Source organism: Arachis ipaensis, chromosome B07, assembly GCF_000816755.2.
Source record: "Arachis ipaensis cultivar K30076 chromosome B07, Araip1.1, whole genome shotgun sequence".
In the NCBI taxonomy this organism is placed as follows: Eukaryota; Viridiplantae; Streptophyta; class Magnoliopsida; order Fabales; family Fabaceae; genus Arachis; species Arachis ipaensis.
In genome coordinates, this window is record NC_029791.2 from 29,058,183 (window position 1) to 29,073,769 (window position 15,587).

Sequence of the window (15,587 nt, forward strand, 5' to 3'; positions counted from 1 at the left end):
TAAATTGTTAATTTGCTCCCTAAAATATTAACATAATAGGTTAAATGATAATCTGACAACCTAAAATATTAATGTCACATAACACGTTACATCAACATTTAATCTACTATATCAACACTTACTGAAATAAACTGATAATATAAACTAAAACAAAAGCTTTTTAAATTTTACTTCACCAAAGTTAAAAGAAAATTTTTACAAGAACCATAACCAAGAGAGGGTATTGTTTAGAGGCAAAAATCTTATCTTATGGTACATTTATCTTCAATTAATACATATTAATTAAATGTAAGAAATACATATTAATTAAATGTATGAAAAAAAATTGCATTCCATTTCCATTTAAATTCCAATTCGAACTCATCTAACTTAACCCTTGATATCTCCTACCTCGGCGTGTCAAAAAAATAATTATTATGAATTTGAGTTTTATTTAATAGTTTACCGAAAAATAAATTATTACATGTATTAGGTGTTATTTGAACTTTTAACACTTATTTAAAGTTTAAATGAATAAATGAGTTCGACCAACCTAATTTGATATATTTTTTTATTATTTACTGTATTTTTCAGTCCCACAGACTAAAAAATAATTTATGAAAAATCTAAACTCCATGGAACGCTCACACTTACTTAGTGGGATAAGTGGACTAATCACTCTACTAACTCAATAATTCTTTTTTGTTTTTTGTGGTTTCCTATTAAACAACATCTGTATCTTTTGTTTTTGGACGAGCTCTAATTTAATTGGATGGGGCTCTTTCATTCGAACCCAAAAACAAAAAATAGGACAGACATTGAGGAGGAGAAGTGATTGGGCCCAATAAAGACGATGTTGTGGGCCATTGAAATGTGACAACATACGCAGAACGTGGGTTTGGAAAAAACCATAAACCATGTTTCTTTTGGTTTCTAGGTTGTTGGTTTTGCTAAGTGTCGTGATTCCAACGGCAGTCCACAGAGACGAAACCGTGAAGAGAAAAAACCGACGTAGTCCATGTTTTCGAGATTTGCGTGCGCCCCTCTTCTTTTCTACTACTTTCTTAGTCATTAGTCATCACTTTTTTGACCCAACAACATCATATCTCATTTCATTATAAAAACCCTAAAACCCTCGCCTTTTTCTCTCTACTTCTCTTTTATTCCTTCTTAGTCTGTTATCATCGTTCACTATCTAACCCTCTCTCTATCGCTCTTTCCGTTCTCCGATCTAATCAACCATGTCGAACTTCAAGAGCAAGTACCATGGTATCTCCTTTCCCGCATGCCCTTCGACTACTTCCCTTAGAGTTTTTTTCTTTCTTTTTTAAGGTTAATTTTGATGGGATGGATTTTTGTTTTCGTGTCTAGTTTGATTCGATCTGGTGTTATATGTGTTGTATGGATCTTTTTGTTGTCTATGAATCTGATTTTTCCTTTTATTTTTTATTTTGTAATTTGATGATGCTTTGGTGGTTCCACTTTTTGCGTTCGGTACTTTTGTTTATTTTCTTGTTTTGTTTTGTTTCTCCGTGCAATTCGCGTACTTTTCTGTGCAAATCGGTCGGTTTTGGTCTCTGATTGTGTGAAAAAATTCAGATCTGACTACGTGTGAAACAAAAAGGGACTAATAGTCCCTTTGATTTAAATTAGATGCTTTCACTTTCAAGGTTTTTTGGTTAACCAAACTAGCATGATTTGAATAAGAAGTGCAACTCTCCCTTTGTTGTAGACTGAATGAGAACTTTGCATCTAACATAACAAAAACATGTAATTGTTCTGATCTATGTGATCTGTCACTCATACTTAAGGATTGGGAAGAAGGGTTTTTTATTTGTGTGGTAATAAATTGATTTGATTAATTTAATTAATTAATGAGTGAGGAGTTTGCAGATGAGCTGATTGCCAATGCTGCATACATTGGCACCCCCGGAAAGGGAATTCTTGCTGCTGATGAGTCAACTGGAACAATTGGCAAGCGTCTATCCAGCATCAATGTCGAGAACGTCGAAACTAACAGGCGGTCTCTCAGGGAGCTCCTCTTTACCACTCCTGGAGCTCTTCAGTATCTCAGTGGAGTTATCCTTTTTGAGGAAACCCTCTACCAGAGCACTGCTGCAGGTACTTACGCACTCTCAACAATCTTTGTCTTGCTATGAGCATTCTATCAGTGGTGTTAAGCATTCATTGTTTTCCTTTTCATCTGATTGTTCTGTCTTACCTGCATTTTTGTTATGTAAGGTTTTTCTTATTGATTTTTGCTTTGACAAGATGTGTTGTGTTTGAAATTTTCAGTGAGTTACGTAAGTGATTTTCATTTTGGTGGAGTTCTTCTACTTTTCATCTACTTGTGCTCTCCTACATTATCATAAATTCTTTCTTTTTTTAAAAAAAGAATTTGGTTAACGAAATATTCTCTATCAAATTTAATTGCCTTGGTTAACGAAATATTTTGTTCTCCGTTGCATCTGTTTGTGTTGTCTTATTTGAATGAGCATTGCTATAACAATTTTTTTTCTCTCTCGAGAGAGAGAGACTGACATGACGAATGGGCTTCTTTCAGGCAAACCTTTTGTTGAGGTCTTGAAGGAAGGTGGTGTACTTCCAGGTATCAAGGTTGATAAGGGTACCGTCGAGCTTGCCGGAACCAATGGAGAAACCACCACTCAGGGTCTTGATGGCCTTGGTCAGCGTTGCGCCAAGTACTATGAAGCTGGTGCGCGTTTTGCCAAATGGCGTGCTGTGCTCAAGATCGGTCCCACCGAGCCATCCGAACTTGCCATCCACGAGAATGCATATGGATTGGCCAGATATGCCGCCATTTGCCAGGAGAATGGTCTTGTTCCCATTGTTGAGCCTGAGATCCTTGTTGATGGACCCCATGACATCCACAAGTGTGCAGCAGTAACAGAGCGAGTGCTTGCAGCATGCTATAAGGCACTGAATGACCACCATGTCTTGCTTGAGGGAACACTCTTGAAACCAAACATGGTTACCCCCGGATCTGACTCTGCAAAGGTTGCCCCTGAGGTTGTTGCCGAGCACACTGTGAGAGCTCTTCAGCGAACTGTCCCGTCTGCTGTCCCGGCCGTGGTTTTCCTCTCTGGTGGACAGAGTGAGGAGGAGGCAACCCTCAACCTCAATGCCATAAACCAAGTCAAGGGTAAGAAGCCATGGTCCCTTTCCTTCTCTTTCGGAAGGGCACTTCAACAGAGCACTCTTAAGGCTTGGAGTGGAAAAGAGGAGAATGTGAAGAAGGCTCAAGAAGCATTCCTCACAAGGGCAAAGGCCAATTCTGAAGCAACACTCGGAACATACAAGGGTAGTGCAAACCTTGGTGAGGGTGCCTCAGAGAGCCTTCATGTTAAGGACTACAAGTACTGAGCAAGGTTTCTGTGCGTTACTATTTACATCCCTGGAGGGTAGGAATTGGGGTATTTGGGGGTACAAGTCAAGTGTTCTGTTGAGGGTTTTGAGCGAGTGTTTTTATGGTTGGACTTGTGACAAAAAAAATAATTGCCTTTGAGCTTTTTCGCTATTTTGGTTTTGCAAGTGTTCCTATGCTCATTTCAGTGTATGTAAAACTGTACTGAGACTGAGAATTTGGTTTTCAAGACACTTATGTGTGCGCTTATGAATTTTAATGTGGGTAGTTAAATGCCATTTGCTGTCACAATTCTTTAGATGTCTGCGATGAGTACATAACTTTCAGATTGACCTTGAGGGGTGACGCACAGTTTGAGGATGGTTTGATTTTATCTCCATATTCTATATTCTGTTTTGTTTCAATTTTATTTTAGTTTTATCCTTTAATATTTTATTTGATTCCATTTTTAAGTAGTAAAAAGTTATTTTTGTTTTGATCCCTTTTATCTTTTTCACCATCTCTTCCAACCTTTACCACCAAATTAAACCCCTTTTTCTCTCCACCACAAACAACTACCATTGCTTCTGCCATCCCACCGCTTAGGTTTCTCTTCCTCCTCTCTTATGACAACCGACCACTTAGGTTTCTCTTCCTCCTCTTTTATGACAACCCACCGCAACCATCAATCCGTCATTATTGCGCAATAACTACGGCCACCAGTATCCAATGACGACAACAACAAACACAGCAGCCGCCAAAACAACGATTTATGTTGTACCGTATATTACGGTTGATTTTTTTTTTTGGTTGGAAATAGAATTTTTTGATATAATTATAGATAGGTGAATTTTGCAGGTGAGGGGCGTGTTAAATACGTGGCGGGTGCAACATGTGGGGACGTGTTGAAACATCGATAATAGAATAAATGACCATTTGTATCCATAAAAGATAAAAACACTGACAAATGTACTCACATTAGATCAAAACTAAATTTATACCCACGCAAGATATTTTTTGTGTGACAAGTACCTACGTTACGTGGCGCTCCAACCCTCTAAAAACAGGGTACTTTTGTCACACGGAGAATATTTTGTGTGGGTACAAATTTAGTTTAGATTTAGTGTGGGTATATACGTCAGCATTTTCATCTTTCATGGATACAAATGATCATTTATTCTTCTATAATACACTTCAAATATCAATATTCAACCAAAATACCATTTCAATTTGCATATTAAAAATAATTTTTGATATATTACTTTATGCATAGAATTTTTTATATAAAATACCAAAGAATTTTTTAAAGAGTATTTCAATTTTAATTTTTGAAATTCAATTTTTTTTTGTAATGATGGCAAATTTACCGCTCTCTTCATCGGATCTTGTCGTTTTCATAAGGTTTGCTCTCTTTGGCGAACTTCACATATTATATGAAGTTCGTCGCCTCTTTTAGCGAACTTTAAGGAGGATTGCTCAAATAAAAAAGCAAACTGTTCCTTCTATTTTTCTTTTTCACCATTTTCGCTTTTCACTCTTTCACTCTCATCGTCCTTCTTTTATAGAAGTTTTTAATTTTGGCTATTTTAACAATTTTAAGTAATTCTGTTCTTTTATTTTTTTTCAATTTAATTTATTGTCGTATTATTTTATAACACGTTTATCTAGTTAGATTAGATTTTGTTAATTTTTAATTTTAGTTAGTTTGATAATTATTTGATTTGATAATTAGATGATACAATTAGTTTAGAGTACCATTTATTGTTAGTTTAGATAATGTCAAACAATCATGTGATTATAGTAGGAGATTAATAGATAGTTAATGAAAAAATTTATTTTAATTATTGTTTCATTTATGTTTACAGTAAAATTATAGTTTATTATATAAGTATTTAGAATTTTTAGATTTATTGTCAATGTGTTTGATAATAAGTTAGTTAATTTTAAATTATTTTTTATTTTGATTACTGTTTCGCTTGAACTGATTATGATTTAGAATTAAGTTATATTTTATAGTTTAGCTAGTTAGATTAAGTTTGAATACATTTGATAAAAAGAGAGTTAGTTTAAATTATTTTATTATAACTTATTTTACCATATTGTAGTTTTACGAAGCAAAACTTGTTAGGGTACAAAGATATCCTTTATAGATGAGATCAGATTGACCATATTACTGACAGACTAGGTCGAGTGGTATACTTTATAATTTGTCTCTTTTATATGTTTGAAATTTGTCTTATTAGTTGTGGACTTCGTTTTGTTTGACTAATTTATTTTTTTAGTAGGCGCCTCGCATTTTGTGTAGAAGAAAGAATTTACTACCATGGCCACTCGAATAGATTAGTTCACACCTTAGACGAGCAACATTTGATTATGCACATATATATTAGAGTGGGACCATGACTGGCATTGGTCTTTACTTTGATAAAGAGATGAAAACCTGAGTCCCACATTTTTCACTTGCCATATGGAGAGATTACTATCACCCTACATGACGTGGAGTATTAGTTGGGATTCAACATTGATGAAGGTTCAATCAGCGATTATATCGGTGGGTAGGAGCAATTTTGTGATGAACAATCTATTGAGGACCTCTGTTCGAAGCTGCTAGGTGTTGTTCTGGGTCTATGATAGACAATGACAAAACAAGTGGACTGTCAATTTATAATTTACGATCTAAGTATTTAGAATTTTTAGATTTATTGTCAATGTGTTTGATAATAAGTTAGTTAATTTTAAATTATTTTTTATTTAGATTACTGTTTCGGTTGAACTAATTAGTTTAGAATTAAGTTATATTTTATGGTTTAGATGGTTAGATTAAGTTTGAATACATTTGATAAAAAGAGAGTTAGTTTAAATAATTTTATTATAATTTATTCTATCATATTGTAGTTTTACGAAGCAAAACATGTTAGGGTACAAAGATGTCCTTTATAGATGAGATCAGATCGACCATATTGCTGGCAGACTAGGTCGAGTGGTATACTTTATAACCTGTCTCTTTTATACGTTTGAAATTTGTCTTATTACTTGTGGACTTCGTTTTGTTTGACTAATTTATTTTTTTTAGTAGGCGCCTCGAGTTTTGTGTACAAGAAGAATTTACAACAATGGCCACCCGAACAGATTAGGTCACACCTTAGACGAGCAACATTTGAGTATGCACATATATGCTAGAGTGGGACCATGACTGGGCATTGCTCTCTACTTTGATAAAGAGATGAAGACCTGAGTCCCACATTTTCACTTGCCATATAGAGAGATGACTATCACCCTACATGACATAGAGTATTAGTTGGGACTCAACATTGATGAAGGTTCAGTCAGCAGTTACATCGGTGGGTAGGAGCAGTTTTGTGATGGACGATCTATTGAGGACCTTTGTCTGAAGCTGCTAGATGCTGTTCCGGGTCCATGATAGACAGTCATAAAACAAGTGGACTGTCAATCTTACTTGGTTTTAGAATACTATTTGCAGGCAGTTGGAGGAGCACCCAACGGAGGACATCATGCATATCATCGAGGGCATTCTGTTTTCGTATACGTCTAACTTTCAGGTGTACATGAGGCGGTTGCCTTTATTAGATGACCTTGATCAATGTAGGACGATGTCATGGCGGTTAGTTGTGTTGGTGTGGCTTTACTGCTAGATGTGTCGTTCCATAGATTACCCTTAGCAGAACCTGGTGGATACAGCGGTTTATTTATCTCTTGGAAATATCATTATATACTTTTGTGTCGACCGAATGGATTTGACCAACATCGATTTTCCCTGATTAAGAAGTATTTTTATTGTTTTTTATATTATTTCTTAAGTTAACGAAATAGTTATGTGGTTTATAAATATTCATTGATGTTATAGGTGGGTGGGGTCAGAGCCACCTAATGACAGAGTTGACACCAGGCTTCGACAATGGTGGTATATCTTCAATGAGATCGGTATCTATAACATAAGTCGTACACATTTAAGACTTGCAATTGAATCACAGTAAAATGGTGGCGGATGCACGGTGAAACAGAGAAGGAAGCTTGGTAAAATAGAGGCAGAAGCACGATCAACAAGGGCTGAACAAATGCTTTGTGGCGATGCCGGAGCGGTGTGGACGCAGCGTACCAGAAATGATGGCGGCGGTAGTTAGACTGGTTGAAGAACGACAACAAGATGGAGGTTGCAACTTTCTCAAGTTTTTCTTCGATAAGTGCAATTCTGGAGTTGATTGGTTGAGAGAGAGGCCAGAGAGCTAAGGGAACTAGGGAAGTTAGGTTTTTTTTTCTTTTAATTGGTGAAATGACATCATATGGGGTCTTTTTTTTATTAAAAACAGACTAGTTCTCAACCAGATTAACGGTTTTGGTCTAGTTTTCAAGAGAGATAGTTATACCTATTATCCGATTTGCTTTAATCACCAATTCTCCATTTGACCAATCCAACCAATCGGTTCGAACCGATTTTCAAAACCTTGGATTTTAGTGTAGAAAAAGAAGTTGGTTATTTACCTTGTTTTGATGATGGCAACGACACTACGAGGTTGAGTGACGGCGATTCTGGTGAAATTGGCGTAGCCGCGGCTGTAGAGCATCTGAGAGAGCTGGGTGCTCTTTCCAAAATCGGTTTTTTCGATGACAACAACAACAGGATGGGAAGCTGACTGCGTAACTGACAGGCTAGAGAAGGAGCACCCGTTGCCACTGCCGGTGAAAGAGCAGCTGTTATGCTGTTCTACGGTGGATGCCAGTGGCAGTAGCCTCCACTAGTGAGAGCTAGGTGAAACATCTTTATGAAGTAATAATACTGATTTGATTTTAAAAAAGCAAAAAATTGAGTTGAGAGAGAAATTAGAATCTGATTTTCAATTTCAATCTCCTGTCCAATTAGTTTATTGGTGTTTTCATAGGATGCATTCAAGATTAACACTTGTCAAATACTAAAACTAACACATGTCATCAAAACTATTATCTACTGTTTTCTTATAATAAGGGTATTTTAGGTATTTTCTATATATGAGTATTATATGGTTATCCACAAGGTGGAGATCTTTATCCCCACCCCCGTCCCGTTTATTTCACGAGTCTCTGTCCTCCATTTCATCAGATAGAAAATCCTCGCTATGTCCATCTCCTGACGGGCAAATCCCCATGGGTACCCGCCCCATCAAGGGAAATTGCTACGCCCATGAGGTAACAGAAACATAAGGCGGGAAAGGAAGTTTCCTAGACAACCTCCTAACGAATGGCTAAAAGTAAGCACAGATGTAGCTTTCAGAAGCTCAAATAGCAATGTAGCAATAACTTATGTTTTTAGAGACTGGAAAGGATCAATATTAATAGGAGCTGCGATAAAATTGAAAGCAAATTCAAGGCTGTCAGCAAAGCACATGTAGTCAGGGAAGAACAATGGAGGAGGAACATGAATTGGTTTACCAGGTCTTAGACCAGCAAAACAAAGGACATGGAATCAAATTTGGAACCTAAAACCTGCGACGGCGAGAAGATGACCAGCGATGGTAGGTACGTCTAGGAGCTCTGAAGGACCATGGAAGGAAATCGACGGAAGAGGAATTCGTGCAGGTTCACCAGGGTTTGCAGCAGTATAGCGGCAAACCAGGAGCCACACGCACCTCTGTATTTTCTATCTTGAGTTAGATACAAAAAAAAAATTGAACTTGAAAAAACATCACCTATGGTGATTACCTTATCACAAGGTAATGGTCAACCAAAGAATGGCTGAGTAAAATTCTAACGCTCCATCTGAATGAGGGCTTAAATATAAATACGTAATATGATAAAGTCTCAAAAACTTCCTTGGTGGTTAGCTTTATAATATAGATAAAATATCAAATTTTCATGTTTAGTCCATTAGAATATTAGCAAAACTTGTGGTTCATAAGAAAAAAAAAACAAAGCACATAGTAGATTGTCAATAGACCAACACAATTCATATGCCATGGCAGCCATTAAAAGCATTAGAGGAAGAAATTAAAAAGCTACAAATATTAAACAAAAAAATCTAACCTTTTAACTACCCTGGATTCACTTTAAGCAACTAAATTTTAGTTTCAAATTTTCTGTTGCATTGCCTCTAAACTCCTTCCTGCTTGGCTTCAAGTTTATCTTCAAACTCTGGCAATTTCTTTTCCTCTTCCAAAAATTTATGCCCAAATAGAAGTATAGAAGTATCCAACAAGATATTGTAGGCAAGGGTTGAAATCTTTTCTACATTACCTCACACTACAACCAATTGTTGTTCTGTGAAACCCTTAAAAAAATCTTGTTATTCTGCCTCCTCATCAAGCATGAAAACAACTTCTGGAACATATCCATTCCAGTTCATCTCATCCACAAGTAGATGATTTTACTCATATATCTCTTCAAATCTTGGATGTGCCTTGTCTCCCACAAGAAAAGCACTTCAATCCAGCTACAAACAGGCTCCTTCTTTAGCTTATAATTCTTTATTGTACTTCTTATTTTGCGACCTCGCCCCACATCCCCACATTAGCATAGAAATTAGATAAAAGGACATACGCAAAAGAATCTTGAGGGTCCAGCATCAATAAAGAACAGGTTGCTGCTTCGGCAACTTCTATATTCCCTTACATCTTGCAATTGCTAAGCAAAGTTCTTCAAATTACATCATCAACTTCAAAAGGCATGCTTTAAATAAGTTTCAATGCTTCTTTTACTTGTCTGGACCTCCCCAGAAAGTTTACCATATATGAATAATGCTACACATATAGATATAAACACTACAACAAAACAACATTTTGACGACGGTTTTTTTAATGCTTGGTGACGGTTTTAACTGTCACTAAATGGTTTTGCGACGGCTAAAAAAAGCGTCACAGATTTGAGCGTCGCCAACTGACATAGTGACGGTTTTGGACCACCGTTGGTAAGGAGTGTCGCTAAATTGTTTGTGACGGTTTTTTAAAATATAAAACCGTCACTAATTTATAACACTTGTAAAGGTGTTTTTTATACTATATTTCGCGACGTTTTGAAACCGTCGTTAAATTACTAAATCATGTGACAATTTTTAAGCATATTTAGTGACTATTTAAACCGTCACTAAGTTACTAGTTCTTATGATAATTTTTAGGCATATTTAGTGACTATTTAAACCGTCCAATATTTTTAGTGACATTTTTTTGCTTTGAAACCGTTACTAAGTTACTTATTCATGTGACAGTTTTTTCTGTATTTAGTGACTATTTTAAACTGTCATAATCTCTCTAACATCAAAATTTCTATTATCAAAAATTGAATTCTCCATAAATGACATTGTTTTTCAACAAATCCAAATTCAATCCCACAAATTTTACAAAAATAGTAACAATGTATTTCAAAAGTTGAATTCTACAAATTTTACTTACATAGTAATAATCCATATGTAAATTCAAAAAATTCCAACTTAATCCAAACTTGTAAACCTAACAATTCAATCATAAAACTCCTTTAAACGTTGGATGGCCTATGTTGTTGAGGTTCATGACTGGCAGAAGAATATGGTCTTGTATGTGTCGGTGATTCAAAATCTGCAACCTACAATTGAAAATAAAAAAATATATATTTTAGAAAATATTTTAGAAGGATACTTATCAACAAGTGTTATACAAGAGGCTATGATTACAAACTATAATCATTTTAGAAAAAGTTGATGACAAAAATTAAGTACGCAAGTCTATAAAATTAAGTATAACATATATCCTTATCTTACCTCAGTAGAAAAACCGGGTGGCAATTGACCCTTTTGATGATTCACAAGAAAATTTACTTGCTCCTGTAGCAATTGTACTTGTAACTTCAAGTTTTGATATTCAGCTCTTGATGGTCTACTAGTTGTAGTAGATTGCATAGACTCTCTTGAGCGGGATAAGGATCCAATCATTTGAGATGGACGAACACCAAATCCCATACCTCTAACATAGCTTGAATTCTCTTTGCCAAATATTTTAACATATGCTTCATTTTCAGAAGCACCCTCACCAATTTCCTTCTGTAAGTCTTCCTGGAGTGATTCATAGACAAATAATAATGTTACATATGCAATATTAGTCCAATAGAATTTATCAATCATTTTGCAAAGAAGTACTACAATTTTATTAAGCAACAGGAGTACTACTATTTTAAAGAACAAAATCAAGCATTCAAGCCTGAAGATAGAGCGCTTTACTTTAATTTAATTACTGCTTCATATTACTGTTGTTAGGAATGAAATGATGTAATATATACAAAGGAAAATGAGAAGAGAAATTCAAAACTTAAAATGCTCTTAGTCTTAGCAAACCTAAAAAGGATACATAATAATGAAATGAAAAGGGCACTATGTTAATATCATTGTGGGAATAAATATAGATTAGAATCTTATCTTACATTTTTTTGTTGTGCTTCCTCATTGACAAATGTTCCATCTTTTTTCTTGTGAGTGATAGAAAACATTTCTCCTCTACTAAACTGTCGCCCAGTTTCAACTCCCTAACATTATTAAAAGATTGGTCAAATTAAAATATAACTAACACAAAAAATTAAGAAAACAAAAATACTAAGAAAGTAAACAAATGTACAAGTTCATGGCGTTTCCTAGCAAGTGTTTTTGAGCTAAGAGTGTGAGGAATTTTTAATTGTTGCCGATTTGTAGCATTCTTTTCACACAATTCCTGCATATTAACAAGCATAAAAGTTAATGGATCTTAAACACAAATAAAAACTAATAAAGAACAAATGTGTTTACCTGAGTTTTTGGACTCAATCTATATTCCAAAAATGCAGCCCAATGATCTTTGGAAATTCCAATTGGATTCGAATTAACATTTGCATCCCAACTAAGTTCCAATTTATAATGCTCATTGAATAGCTTGCATCTATTATTCTTCCACTTATTTCCAAGATTTGACAAGATATACCTTTTGTGTTCATCATCATTAACAACAAATATTTTCTTCAAAAAAAACATAAATATGTAGTTAGTATACAAAACTTAAGGTAAACACAACAAATAATATTTTTCAAAATAAAAATATAATAAAAAATAGCATACCTTAATAGTATTCTCAAAAACAGCATCTTTGTATTGCATTGGAACCTTATGCCAAGTTTTGTACATTATAGGAAAATTATTAAAATTACTTGCAATGAGCCCCAAAACACCTCCCAAGAGTCCACCAGATTCTCCAATTGGCTGACCACTTCCATTCCATTCTATAAGAACTCGTTTCCTACTATGATGAAGGGAAAATGCATCTTTTACCTTAAGATGCATACTCTTTTCAACCCCTTGTTCATCTAAAAAGAAAATAAAAGAGCTATTATTTAAGACAATTAGTAATTGAAAACAGATTATTTGAACTAGTAAATTAATAAGAAAAAATAACATACCTACAACAATAACAAATCATGTGGTGTTCCACTTCTTTCTAGAAATAGCAACTCCATTTACCTCTTCATTATTAAGAAAATCAGCATCTGATAGGCTATGACTATAAACTTCATTTTGAATGGATGAACTTTGAGGTATATGCTCTTGTTGACTCGTGCCTTTAGAAGATGTTGACCTAGAATGACTTGGAAGATGTCTTTTTTCTCTTGCCAAGATAACTTCAAAGTAAAAGAATTAGAAACCTAATTAAAGGAATTAGAAACTTCACAATATTTTTATCATAGTATGCTAAAAGAGGAGATAGTTACCATTTTCATCATTTGAAAGATGAACATTTTCTTTAGCATATACAACATTCGGTTCAATATGTTCATCTTCTTCCTCTTCAAATTGTACAAGCCTTCTCCTTTTAATACCTGCAATAATATAAAAAAAAGGAAAAATAATATTAGGGGATGACACTTTAAGAATTGGATAAAATTAAAAATTGAGATATGAGCATTTTCTCTTGCATTAGGGGATGACACTAGTCTAGCATTTTCAACATCTTTGAAGGATTTTTTAGGACTTTGATACTTCTTTATTAGCCTTCTTCTCTTCATACTTGTAAAAACATAAAAGAAATAAGAGAAAACTATATTACTTAAATAAAAAAATAACAATCATGTATAAATTCACACTTTAAGAATTTGGTAAAATTGAAAATTGAGATATGATCATTTCCTCTTGTATTAGGAGATGACACTATTTTAGCATCTTCAACATCTTTGAGGAATTTTTTAGGATTTTGATACTTCTTTATTAGCCTTTTTCTCTTCATACCTGTAAAAACATAGTAAAAAATATAATTAAAGAGTTCCATGTTAATTACATTTAAGAAATACTCTTAAAAACTAATAAGAAATTACATTTAAGAAATTAATTTTCAAGTAATATCACCAAAAAGTAGGAATATTAAGCCTTTTAATTTGGCCATGACCCTTCTTAACAAGATCGATCTCACACTTTCTAGCTAACTTCAATTTCAACATGCAGGACTCTTGGACAATCTGCAGAATATTCAAGAAAACAAATGCTACAGCTCAAAGAGCACTCTCTCACTCTTGGGTTTATACCTTACTTGAAACACCAACCATCACTACCAATGATACAGATCACATATTCCAGTTTTGCTCATCCAACATGCCAACAATGATGGCAAAGAAAACTAGCTTCATGACCCAGTTTTGCATTAGTAAAAATAGCAGCAGCAGTAGTCTCGCGATGTGAAATATATTAGCAATCTCATATATATATTAGCAATTCCATTTCTGTCTCATGACACATATGCTACATTAATTTATTTCCTATAATATAGAAGTTAGACACCTAAGTCAATATGAACACAAGAAAGTTAGTAAGAGATGGTTTTTTTATACTAGTAGTGATGGTGGTTTTTTGCTTTTAGCTTTTGCTATAAATTAGTCATCAAGCTCACATCAAGTTTATAGGTGCACAAAAACAAAACTACCAGGTTTTACAAGGATGGACATAAGATAGAGAGATGAAATCTAAGACTAAAGTTCAGCTAATTAGCTTTTCCATTTCTAGTATAGCAATTTGCATAATTCAAGAAGATGACTAACTGATTCATGATGTCATCAAGGCACAAAAACATCAAAGAAATCAAGAGAAGAAATAATAAAGGGAGAATTCAAAGAAATCTAGTTGAAGCATTTCATCGAACATGTTAAGTGCAGAAAAAAGAAAGTGAATTCTATACTCTTAATACTGTTACATGCACACAAACAAAGTAAAACAAAGCACAATTGCACTCTTGTAATCCACTACGAAACACAATAGAAATGAAATTAAAATCACTCTAAAAGGGGATATTATTATAGTGGAGGAGTACTACTTGTCGAAGAGAGAGCTTGAAGCCTTGAAACAGAGAGATGACGAGGAGAGGTCTACCATATTAGTGCATCAATTTTATATTATCTATCCTTCTAATTAGAAATGTATCAAGTCAGCCATAATTTTAGTTGAAACATTTCATCGAACAGGTTGTGTGCAAGTAAAATCAAAATGAATTTTAAAACAAACAAAATTTAAAGCTTCCAACAAAACAATCCTCCATATAATAAGATACAAAGCATGATCTCTCAGACGAAGAATAAATGAAAAATTTAAAATCACAAGTAACAGTACCAAAGAATAACAATCATGTATAAGTTATTTGATTTACATTAATCCATTCACAATTTCACATTAAAAAATTAGCAAACAAAGCATAAAAAGAAGAGAAGAACCGAAGAAGTGAAAGTAGTGCGACTAACCTTCGATGGAGACACGAACGGAGACCGGCGGCGACACGGCGGTGAGCTACTCCAACCTCGAACAGAGAAGACAGGGAGGACGCGGACAGCGGGAAGGAGGACGCCGAGCTACAAGAGAGGGCCTGGGCTACAAGAGAGGACGCGGAGGCGCCGACAGTACGGACGGTGGCGACACTGTCTCAAAATCATTGCAGGGAGAACCTAGTGTTTTGGCGGGGTGATTTTGAACTTTGCTTGAGTTCAGAGATAGTGATTCATGAACAGGGGGTGTTGGGGGGAAGGGGATGAGTGAGGGCTGAACATTGGGGAAAAAACCAAAACAGTGCCGTTTAACAAGCACCGATCCAATTTCATTTTAAAATATAGAAATGGTTATCAGAAATAGAAAATAAAAAAAGAAAAAAGAGAGAAAGGAATAAATTGCTAGTGACACTGAAAAAATTATATAAATAAGTGTCACTATTTTATTTAATAACGACTGTTTAAATAAGGGTCATAAAATAAGTGTAGCTATTCATCAAATTTGGTGTAGTGAAACCATAGTGAT

The 15,587-nt window shown here is 34.6% G+C and overlaps 2 protein-coding genes across 4 annotated transcripts; one reads left to right on the forward strand and one right to left on the reverse strand.

Annotated features, from left to right (window-relative positions):
- On the forward strand, window positions 969-3,652 carry LOC107608810 (fructose-bisphosphate aldolase, cytoplasmic isozyme). The gene is made up of 3 exons (XM_016310543.1): window positions 969-1,248; window positions 1,873-2,100; window positions 2,543-3,652. Exons 1-3 carry the CDS (start codon window positions 1,221-1,223, stop codon window positions 3,361-3,363), a joined length of 1,077 nt encoding a protein of 358 aa, XP_016166029.1. The 5' UTR covers window positions 969-1,220; the 3' UTR covers window positions 3,364-3,652.
- Window positions 10,694-13,138, reverse strand: LOC107609982. Of its 3 annotated transcripts, XM_016312042.2 has the most exons (8): window positions 13,031-13,138; window positions 12,722-12,940; window positions 12,384-12,628; window positions 12,078-12,284; window positions 11,911-12,003; window positions 11,720-11,821; window positions 11,064-11,354; window positions 10,695-10,888 (listed from the first exon to the last, which is right to left on the reverse strand). In XM_016312042.2, exons 3-8 carry the CDS (start codon window positions 12,603-12,605, stop codon window positions 10,802-10,804), a joined length of 1,002 nt encoding a protein of 333 aa, XP_016167528.2. In that variant the 5' UTR covers window positions 12,606-12,628; window positions 12,722-12,940; window positions 13,031-13,138; the 3' UTR covers window positions 10,695-10,801. The 3 variants fall into 3 exon arrangements, with proteins under 3 accessions (XP_020963216.1, XP_016167528.2, XP_020963215.1); XM_021107557.1 differs by having other exon boundaries at window positions 10,694-10,888; window positions 12,783-13,138; XM_021107556.1 differs by having other exon boundaries at window positions 12,722-13,138.